General features: G+C 56.9%; 5 protein-coding genes across 5 annotated transcripts; 1 reads left to right on the top strand and 4 right to left on the bottom strand.

The window, feature by feature from the left end:
• Positions 1–10: 10 nt before the first annotated feature.
• Positions 11–1,690, bottom strand: PHSY_005569 (amino acid transporter; the record flags this gene model as incomplete). The annotated part of the gene is made up of 1 exon (XM_012336178.1): positions 11–1,690. The coding sequence occupies one exon, from the start codon at positions 1,688–1,690 to the stop codon at positions 11–13; it is 1,680 nt and encodes a 559-aa protein (XP_012191568.1).
• Positions 1,691–2,520: 830 nt separating this feature from the next.
• Positions 2,521–3,222, top strand: PHSY_005568 (hypothetical protein; the record flags this gene model as incomplete). The annotated part of the gene is made up of 1 exon (XM_012336177.1): positions 2,521–3,222. The coding sequence occupies one exon, from the start codon at positions 2,521–2,523 to the stop codon at positions 3,220–3,222; it is 702 nt and encodes a 233-aa protein (XP_012191567.1).
• A 120-nt stretch (positions 3,223–3,342) lies between these two features.
• On the bottom strand, positions 3,343–4,965 carry PHSY_005567 (malic acid transporter; the record flags this gene model as incomplete). Its single annotated transcript, XM_012336176.1, has 1 exon — positions 3,343–4,965. One exon carries the CDS (start codon positions 4,963–4,965, stop codon positions 3,343–3,345), a length of 1,623 nt encoding a protein of 540 aa, XP_012191566.1.
• Positions 4,966–5,241: 276 nt separating this feature from the next.
• Positions 5,242–6,894, bottom strand: PHSY_005566 (transporter; the record flags this gene model as incomplete). The annotated part of the gene is made up of 1 exon (XM_012336175.1): positions 5,242–6,894. One exon carries the CDS (start codon positions 6,892–6,894, stop codon positions 5,242–5,244), a length of 1,653 nt encoding a protein of 550 aa, XP_012191565.1.
• Positions 6,895–7,764: 870 nt separating this feature from the next.
• On the bottom strand, positions 7,765–10,467 carry PHSY_005565 (hypothetical protein; the record flags this gene model as incomplete). The annotated part of the gene is made up of 1 exon (XM_012336174.1): positions 7,765–10,467. One exon carries the CDS (start codon positions 10,465–10,467, stop codon positions 7,765–7,767), a length of 2,703 nt encoding a protein of 900 aa, XP_012191564.1.
• Between the last annotated feature and the right edge of the window lie 266 nt (positions 10,468–10,733).

The raw sequence follows: 10,733 nt of genomic DNA, 5'->3' as shown, positions 1-10,733 counted from the left end.
GGTCTAAAGATCAATCCCAAATCCAGCTGATGAATCGAAGCCACCTTCTGTCTCCCTTCACAGCGGCTTCTGCCTCCTCTTCCAGACGAGCCTGGTCAGCTCGCTCTTTGGCCTGCTCGATCGCTTCCCTCAATGGTAGATCCTCAAGTTTGACCCACTTTGTCTTCTTGATCAGCTTCCATCCCACGAAGAAGGCGATCACCAGCGGGATATCCAGGTAGCTCGACACAAAGCTGTTGGCGTTCCATCGTCCCGCGGTAAATACGCTGAACCCGCCAGTGAAAAGGATGACGAGACACATGACAAGAGCGACGTAGCTCGAGTACTCGGTCCATCCGTTATTCCATGGCAGCTCCGAGGCCGGGACGCCTTGTTTGCGCAGAGCCGTCTTGAGGCGGATGTGGTTCAGCAAGACTGTCGACCACGATACCAGCACACCTGCCGCGGTCAAGCTGACGAACCAGTAGAACACAGTAAGTGCACCAGAGGAGAGCGTCATGAAGCTGAGGAACATAAACGCGGTGAAGAAGAGCACGCAGTAGATCGGGATGCCCCACGAGGTCGTTCGAAGGAAGAAGCGCGGAGCTTGACGCTTCAGTGCCAGACCGTACAGCACTCGAGTTCCAGCCAGTAGCGCTTGATTCGACGATGACCACGCTGATGTGATCACGATGGCGTTGACCACGGATCCTACCGCAGAATAGCCTGCTGTAGAGACGGCGATGACGAATGGGGACTGAGCAGCTGTGCCCGAGTAATCGTTGAGACGAGGATCGTCCGAAGCTACCAGCATGCCCACAACGAGCACCGCCAGCAAGTAGAACAGAGCGATACGAACAAATACCCTCTTGCAGGCTCGTGGGATTGTTCGACCTGGATTTCTTGTTTCGGCTGCTGCCATGGCGAGACTTTCGACTCCAGCGAAGGAAAAGACAGCAGAGACGAGGCACGACCAGAAGCCGAGGAACCGACCCCAGGCGCCTGTTCCGATGTACTCGACGAAGGGTCCTGGCGTATCCCAGTACCGGAAACCAATACGCTCGACTCCGGGAATCCCGCCAAGATTGACGACGAGGCCGAAGATGATCAGGAATACGACCGTTAGCAACTTGAGTGAGGCGAATGCGAATTCGACCTCTCCGTAGGCGCGGATGAAGACGACGCCGATGGTGAAAGTCAGCACGATGAAGATCATGATCCAGAGAGACGAGTTGATGTCCGTCCAGAACTGGAAAAGAACGCAGATGGCCGAGATCTCCGAAGGGATGGAAAGCACGTTTCCATATACGATGTTCCAGCCCACCGCAAAACCCCAGGCTGGGTCTAGAAGGTAGTCGGCATGGCGGACGAAGGAGCCGGTGACGGGAAGCAGTGCTGATACTTCGCCGAGGGCGAATTGCACAGCGCAGACAATGGCGCCTACGGTTGCATAGCCCAGAAGTGCACCGAGCGGCCCGCCAGTCTGAATGGATCCACCCAGCGACAAGAACAGACCTGTTCCGATGGATCCCGCCAATGCAATCATCGAAAGGTGGCGTTGCTCTAACCCTTGCTTGAGGTGAGTCCTTTCGGTGGTGGTGACGCCAACCTCAGCACGGACATCCTCTGCCGGCGTCATGTGAATGGTCTTGTCCATGGATCCTGCATCTTCTTCGGCTGATCGAAGCTTGCTGTTGTGGTCCGCTTCCATCGACGGACCTGATCCGCCGACTGTAGCGTCTTGCGGGTACGACATCTTTTGCCACGAAGTATGGATGGCAGATGCTGGTGGGAAGGGAGGAGGGAAGAGATTTCAAGAGTTGGAAGAGCAGATTCAAGTGAGGTGGCTTTTCTGGCGCAAGCCAGATGCAGGAACGACCGCCCCCAACTCAGAGCCTGATCCTCGAGATAAGGTTTCAGCAATTCAGCACACGCGACCTTCGCCATGGTGAGGAGCAAAAAAATTAACGTCTGCAACCGGCGGGCACCGAGCCGAACCAACGAAGAACACCTAAGCCGAAAGTCTCGACGAGAGGGGCCAAGAGGGGCGTGGCGCGCTGGACCCTGGTTGGTTCCCGCGAAGTTCTGCTCTCCCATCGACATTGAGGTTCGAAATGGCGTTATCTATGCAGAGCGACCCGAATTGTCGATGCAGTTCTCGACAGAACAGAGGTCAGCCCGCGGCAGGTTTTTTCCTCCCGTGTAACAACAATCAAAAATTCGTGACATCCCAGCCGGCGATTTGGCCGGCCTCGGTGAAAATCGACGCGAAGCATTTGAAAGCCCTACCGTCTTTCGATGTAACAAATTCCAGTCTTTCCGGGCTTAAGCGTTTCCTGCCAAGAACCCGGACCACGTGTGAAGGTGTGGGGGACACCGAGCTGGGCAGATTGATGTTTGACGGTTCAGCAACCCTTGCATTGCGACGTGGGGACGTAATTGCTTCCGACGAACATCCTAGAGCGCTCTTGTACCTGATCAGAGTATCCCAACCGTCACAAACACCATCATCGCCTCTTCCACCTTCAGGACCTTCTCATCATGAGCAGCAGTTCTGACCCGCAGTGGAGATTCCACGACCCTACGTCCTCTAGCTCCCACACCATCTCGCCCTCCACCTCATCCTCCTGTACCGTCTCAATCACCTCCGGCGCACGTACCGACTGGTGGACGACAGCGCCTGGCTCACAACCCGAGTCATCTGCACATCGCACCACCGGACCTGTCGTGTATCAGTCAGTCTCCCTCCCCGACAGCGCCTCCTTCCGACTCTCCGGTATCCTCTCGCAGCCCGGCACCGAGCGATTCCAACAAACAACGCTCTTCATCCAGCGCCAGCATGCTGGCACAAGCGGTATTCAAGGTCAGCTCTGGCTGAAAGCAGGTGTGGAGAACGAAGGAGGAAGACAGTACGTCGGTGTTGTCGCTACGAACCCGTATTCGGACTGGAACGTTTCACCTCTAGCGAACGGAGGTGCTGGTGGAAAGCGGGTCAAGATTGAGATCGAGAAGACGGGTCCGGATGTTCATGTCTACTACACAGTCGTGGCAGGAGATGGCAAAGAAGAGGATGCAGAGAGGTTCTTGCTGAGAGAGAAAAAGGGGCTTGCCGTGCCAGTGGACGGAGAAGAGCACGAGGAGTGGTGGATCGGTGCTATGGTGTGCGGCCCTTTGAGCGAGGCTACGCAGGGAACGGTGGACGAGTGGACGTTTGACATTCTGCCGGAAGGACATCAGCATTGATGCGGCCTGATTTCTCATCACTATACACGATCTCGACTCAAATGTTCAAATCACTCTTCCCACTCGAGGGAGTCATAGACATCACGATCGCATTGCAATCCAATCCAGATGGGTATCAAATTAAAACGCCGTCGTCGCCGCTGACCTCTGTATACTCCTCCCCCTGCTCCCCTCCCTGCCGAACGGCGAAAGCGACTGCTCCCCAACAATCCACTTCCTGGCCCTCGACAACGACATCTCACCCCTCAACCTGCCCACCCTGGCCAGACTCCTCCCCCTCATCCTGCTCCGACTCCTCTCCCCCTCCCCATCAAACTCCTCGTGCATCACCCTCGGCTCAAAGCCATACTTTCTCGCTGGGGGCACGTACTTGGGCGGTTCTCCCTTCTCGTCGCACATCTCCGCCAAACAGGGTGAGAAGAAGATCGCCCCCGTCAACGCCCTCTTCACCGTCATGGTCGCGATGAAGATGTACAACACCACCTCCACCAACGCCAGCACCGTCCCCACCACCCTGAACGCACCCGAGTCGAGGACACTGCCGAACTTGATCGCCGCCGTAGCAAACACCCCCAGCGGGAAAGTAAACCCCCACCAACCCAAGTTGAACGTCAGCTCGCTGACCAACCACAGATCTACCAGACTCGACACCGCCAGTACCAACCATACCAGTCCCAAACCCCAGATGACCAGCGCAACTGGTACGCTCACCGCATAGATCGCAGTAGCCATGATTTTTGCCGTCTGCACATCGACGCTTTTCTCGTTGGGAAGTGCAACACCGTGTTCGTCGGCCAACTTGTACAGCACGGATGCGAACTGAAGCAGTGCAAATGCACCTTGGCCGCAGGGACCGAGCGGGAGGAATGTGCTGACGATCAGCTGCGCGGGTGGAATCTTGTAGATAGCCTGCCTGGCGTAGTACAGACTCATCAGCAAGAACGCCATCCCGAACCCTGTCCCCCACAACACCCAACATACCACCAAGGTCAACTTGGCATGCCCTACATCCAGCAAATCCGCCACCAACCCTCCAGTTGCACTGCAGACGATGGTAGTGACGACGGGCAAGAACCACACAGCGGTGATCTTGTCCAGAGACTGTACGTGTCGTGTGAACTGGATGAAGGGTAATCCGATGCAGATGGACAGTGACAGCACAGCGTTGATCCACCATAGCGTCCACGTAAATGTGATGAATCCGCCACCCCAAGCTGGGGCAGCCGAGATGGCGCACATGGCAACAAGCGTCGACATACCCATAACAAACGTGCCCAGGAAGAGCGACTGAGTCGGGTGGAACAACATGATCCAGAACAGCTGCGGCCAGATGATGTAGCGTGCGATACTGATGCCCAAAAAGACAAGGAAAAGCAGAACATTGAAGCCAAAGATGACGTTCGAGATGATCCCGAGACCGTTGAACTGGTATGGTAGCTGGTGGAGCAAGATGGAGGTGATCCCGGTACCCATGTTGACGCTGAACCAGCTAGGTGTAAAGTGCATAGTGATGCGCCGCAACTCGGAGCGCCATCGTTGCGAACGTGTGAGCGTTACTGGTGGCGGTGAGCAACCATCTTGCGTGGAAGAGGATGCTGTGTTGGTGTTGCTAGAAGCTTGCTGTTGGAGGGAGTTGGAGGAAGAATGCTCGGGTATCGCAGCTGGTAAATCCGTCCCCAGATCCGGTATCAGGCTGTGACCTGTGCGGCCAGAGCCTTGCGTGCCCTTTTCGAGGTCATCCATGATGATGATAGTGTGCTACAACATGCGGGTCGGCGTGCAAGAGATGATGTCGATGAAAGCGAAGAACGAAAAGCTGAGTTGCTTTCGGATGTCGTACGATCAATTTTTGTGACTCGGCTTAAAATCGGCGGCAATTCCGATTATTTGGCAGCGTGTTGCGTGCTGTCAAACTCAAATCACAGCATTAGATGCAGGGTCTTGTCAGCCGCCACCACGCAGCATCCGCGGAAAGCAATTCGTGTCAATCAATACAACAGATCTACAGAGTCCTGGCCACTAGTCAAGCCGATCAACGTCCTCAATCCCCTGCTGCTCGTCCCCCTTCCTCCTCAGCACCCTCTTTACGAGGTACCTCTTGTTCGTCGCACACCACAATCCCACCTGAACCGCCAGCATCGCCACCAACATGGGCGCCAAGATCTTGATCCCCTGAGGCGCCTCCTGCGATGCGATGCCCACCAGCAACGGTAGCATCGCCATACCCGCCGCTGCAAATGTCGAGATGAAGCTGATCGCCGCGGTCAGGTGTGCTCTCGGCCGAACGGTCCTCTCGCACACCCGGATCATGGCTGGGAAAGCGGGTCCCAAGAACACGCCGAGCAAGGCGAGCGCTACGGCGTTGGCTACGATGTTGGGGAGCAACCAGACGAGGAGCTGCAGACCAATGGCGCAGAAGAGGTAGACGAGCACCGCGAGCTCTTCTCCCATCCATGCCGTAACGGGAATGAGGAGAATCCGGCCGAAGGCGATGCCTGCCCAGAAGCCAGATACGATGGCGTTGGCCGATGTGGACTGGTTGCGAACTTCCAGCAGGAACGTCGACGACCATCCGCCGACGGTGACTTCGGTCCCAACGTACATGAACGTAAAGAGGCTGAGCAGGATGACTTTTCGTTGACGCACTACCGCCTTGAGCTTGTGAAATGCCGAACGTGTGTTTGCCGTGTCTGCGGGGACAGGGTGCAGTTCTGAGCGGCCAAGACCGCGCGAAGTAGTAGGCATGAGTTCCAACGGTGTCGATGACGAGCCCGACTCGCCCGCTTGCGAGACTCCAGCTTCATCAACACACTGGTGCTTCTCCTTCGAATCGCTCGCGCTCCTCGGCTGCAACTCGATGCGCGTCTCTGTCACATCACCCATCTCTGGGCCTTCGACATGTTCATCCCTCTGCAACCTGAATGCCACCGTCACCAACGTCAACACGACCGTCGCCAATCCCAACGAAACGATGAAAAAGTACTGAAACGCAATCCCCTTCCTTCCCTCGTGCAAAAACGGAATAGCAGCCAAGGGACTGCTCAGCGCGCCCACGCCATACAGGAAGTGCGTGAACCCCAGCCTCACATCCGCCTTTGGTCTCTGCGAGATCCACACGTTGACCAACGCATCCAGCGTCGAAGTCGACATTCCCGAAAAGATCATCGCCACGATCAGCACCGGGAACGGTGGCATCGTCAGGAAAACCACCGGAAACACCATTCCTAGAGCAGCCGCACCCGAGATCATCTTTCCGAACCCAAAACGATCCATCATCGGTGAGACGAAACCAGCAGCGATGATGCATCCGGTAAAAGTGCCGACGAAGAGCATCGAGACGTACACGAAGCTCAAATCCCATCGCTGCCGGATCGCAGGTAGCAGCGCTCCCGGTGTAGCATCCACCCATCCGGCGAGCAGGAAGCATGTGTAGAGCGAGCATTCTTTGAGAAACATGCTGCGGCTCTCGGCGTCACCGTGCGCTCCGTGGCCGGTGAATTTCGAGATGCTCTTGACCGCATGGCGCAGTGCGTTGGTGGTGCGCGGTCGAGGAGCAGGATTTGTGTTTGTGGTGGTGGTGGTGATCGAAGTGGGACGCGAGGCGTGGACGAAAGATGAACGGGAACGTGGCTGCGAGAGGTCAGCTGCGTCGGATGGCTCTCGCAGAGACATGATGGACGAGTTGCGGAGCAGGCGATGTGCGGGAGATAGTGGAAGGAAGAGCAAGGATGGGCTCAGTGTCGTACGCCTTGAAGGGGCAAGTGTTCAGCACAGAAGACCTCTGGTCTTTATACCCCACTGACCAAGATAAGCCCCCTCTCGAGCACCAGGAGAAAAAAAAAGATTCGGCACTCCGACTTCATCGGAAACCCGAACCACACGCCTCTTCGCAACGCCTTCTCCTTCGTTGACAGCGACATTGTACCACCGAGTGGGTTGCATTACCTGGCCTTTCCCTCGCAAACCAAAGTAAACTCCGTTACCAGCTCCACGCCTGTCAAGATCACGCTCCGCGTCGTCTCTCACTCTCCGCCTAATTTAGCGCGAGCGCGCGTGTTCGGGCTCAAAAGACGCCGTTTTATCGCCGACGAGATAGCGTCCTCAACGTGACCTTCTGCTACCCGAGAATAGTGGCGTTACCATCTTCATCCACGCGCTATCGTATATTCTATGCGATGACTCGATCGGCTATCCATCTGTGAGGAGATACCTTTCAAGACACTCTGATCGTCGGAAACACAACGGGACGTGGCCGGGTGGGAGAAGGCGACTCACTCCGCGGGGCTCCCTTTTCTCGGCGTGATTCAAAAAAAAAAAGAAATTGACCGGTCTGTCGTAGATCGACCGAAGCTGCTCCGAGCGGGCAACTTTCACCTCAGCATGGCAACCCTTCTACCCCGCTTGTTCGTTCTTGCCTTGCCTGTCAAACCAGAGCCAGACATAACAATCACACGAACATCCTGGTCTCTCACTCACATCACACCGTCGACCACACAAGGCTGGTGGTATTCACTCTCAATCACGGTAATCTATGTCTCCCGTCTACTCGACCGAATTGTGCAGCGCCGGCCTACCCTTCCCCTTCCCCTTTTCCTTCGCCTCCCTCTTCCCACCCGCACCCCAGTTCTCCCTCAAGAACGCCGTCATCTCCTCGTACAACTCCCTATTCGCCCCCCTCGTCCGGATACTATGGCTCGAATCCGTAAACATCCTGAACCTAAACCCTCTCACCTTCTGCTTGGTCAGCAGATCCAGTAGATGGGCCGAATTGCTGAAATGAACATTGTCGTCCGCACTGCCCTGCATCAACAGGTATTTGGTCTTGTCGAACCCGGCGGTGACGTGCACCGCTGCGGTCTCGTAGCCCTTGGCGTTGGTGATGGGCGATTTGAGGTAGCGTTCCGTGTAGACCGAATCATAGAAGAGCCAGTTGGTGACGGGGGCCACGGAGACGGCGAGCGAGAAGGGAGAGTTCGGCTGGGAGATGGTTTTGGCGGTAAGGTAGCCGCCGTACGACCAGCCCCATAGGCCGAGACGCGTCGAGTCGACGTAGGGGAGTGTCGAGATGAGCGTGGCAGCTTCGTTGACGTCGGAGGCTTCCAGATGGCCCAGGTCCGAGGAGACGCAGGATCGGTATTGTTGACCTTTGAAACCCGTACCGCGGCCGTCGACAACTACCACAATGTAGCCCAGCGTCGAAGCTACGTACTGATGCCAGTCAGCGCGGTTCCAGCGTGCATCCACGAGCTGAGAGTCCGGTCCACCGTAAACCCGGAACAGCACCGGATACTTTGTCGCCCCCGAAGCGTCGAAATCGTGCGGTCGAATCTCCTTCACGCTGGCGACTGTCTGACTTCCGTCCGGCAGCGTGCTGTTCAGCTTGAGCTGGTAGAACGTGTTCGAAGGCTTGACGTACTGGCTCGAGATCTGCCTCAGAAGCGTATTCTCCTCCAGCATCAACTCGAAGCTCGGATCGTCGACTCCCACCACCTTCTGATACGGCACGTCCGGACCTGCGTAGTTGAGCACGTAGTAGGCACCTTTCGGGTCGAAGCTGACGTCGTAGCTCCCTGGTTTGGACACATCCGTGATCGCCACCGGCTCCTTGACCAAATACTCTGTCTTTCCAGATTTCTTCTTCCAATCCGGCAGTTCGACGTAGTACACGTTGCGCAGCGCAGGCGTCGGCCTAGCAGCGACAAAGTACGCCCGGTTCCGCTTGGCATCCACGTGTTTCAGGTCGGCAATCTCCCACCGTCCTGCGGTCAGGAAGATGGGTTCGTCGGAGTCGGCCGATTCGTAATACGCCAGATGTCGGAATCCTTCGGGGGACACTACGATGTCGAGGTAGGCGGTCGACTTGATGGACAAATTGTGATGCGACAGAGGTTCGATGGTCTGAGCAGCGCGGATCCATCCACTCTTATCCGCCCGAGCGTCTTTCCTCCTGACGACTTGTCCCACCATGTCTGTCCCTGCGGCTTTGGCCGACGCTCCGCTGGAGAGATCGAATAGCACCAACCGCATCACATCGCTGTACCTATCCGTCTCCCTCACCAACAGCTCGTCGTCACCCACCCACTTGACCTCGGTCACCAGTCTCTCCTTCACCCCCGCATCGCTGCTCAAAACCCGATCCACCTCGTTCTCCGCCTTTCCCTTCCCGACCATCGGACTGTGCAACGTATACTGCGTCGGCATGACACTCACCCCCTTCCGCGTCGCCAGCCGAATTTCCTCCAGATCGATCATCTTGACGCTCACCGTCGGGTTCGGGAACCCAGGCTTGGGATACTTCATCCTGACCATCTGCTGGTACGGCGTCGTCAGCCCAGCACGATACGCATCCGGGTTGTACTTGGGGAACTCGTACACGGGGACGTCGGTCTCGTCCAGCCGGAGGAAGACCAACTTGCTTCCACCGGGGCTGAACCACATGACCGAGTCCGAGCCGTACACCTCCTCCTCGTAGACCCAGTCGGGGACGGCGTTGAAGATGGTCGCAGCACCGTCTTGGGTCACCTTGATGGTCGGTTCTCCTGCGCGCGGAACGAAGAAGAGGTTGTTGTCTTCGACGAAAGCCAGACCGGGCGCGTCGGTGCTGCCGGGCACGGCGGGCGCCCACGCAGCGTACGTCACTTTGGGAGGTTGACCCGGACCCGTGCCCAAAGAAACCGTCTTCTTGCTCGCGATGTTATGCAGCCAAAGAAAGCTCTTCTTGCTGTACCTCCACTGATCCACCTCGCTCGACCAGAACAAGACCCACTTTACATCCGGTGAGAACTTGAACCTCGTCCAGTCCAACATCTTTCCCCTTCCATCCAGCACGTTCTTCCCCTCCACGATCAAATTCTTGCCTCCGAAGGACGCCACCTTCCCCGTACCCGTCTCGGCATGTCTGGCGTGCGTGACGTCCTCCAGCCAGATATCGCGTTTCCTCCAGTCGACGTGGCTGAACACGCCTTCGTCTGGGTCTTCGTCGCTCCACTCGAGATCGCTCGATTGCGGCGAAAGGGTTCCGCCGAAGACGGTGTCCATGTCGATCGGCATGAGGTCCTGACCAGACTTGGATTTGGAGGAAGAAACTTCGGTGAGGTCGAGACCGGTTCCGAGGGCGGCTTGGGCGAAGGTGTTCCAGCTTGGGTCTTGAAAGTCGACGAGGAAGTGAGTGGTGTTGGAGAGCGCGTAGTGGCCGGAGGGTGTGTCGGGAGAAGCGAGTTGTTTCCACTCTCCGGGAGAGGACATATCGACGCTGGATGCAGCAGGTACGATCCCAGGTTTCGCTGCACTGCTTCCATCGGTCGAGGATGAAGTGGCAGTACTCACCCCCGAACTCAACCACTGTATCGTCGGCACCCCCAGCACAAATCCGATCACCACTCCCGCAAAGATCAACCCTCCCTTGACCACACCCGTCCTCCTCCTCCCTCTTCCCCCTTTCCCCAACCACCTCGGCCCTTCCCTCTCAACCTGCATCAACCCAACCACCTCCTCATCATCCAACCCCACCG

This window comes from Pseudozyma hubeiensis (assembly GCF_000403515.1).
Source record: "Pseudozyma hubeiensis SY62 DNA, scaffold: PHS51, whole genome shotgun sequence".
NCBI lineage: Eukaryota > Fungi > Basidiomycota > Ustilaginomycetes > Ustilaginales > Ustilaginaceae > Pseudozyma > Pseudozyma hubeiensis.
This window is presented reverse-complemented; position numbering and strand designations above follow the sequence as displayed.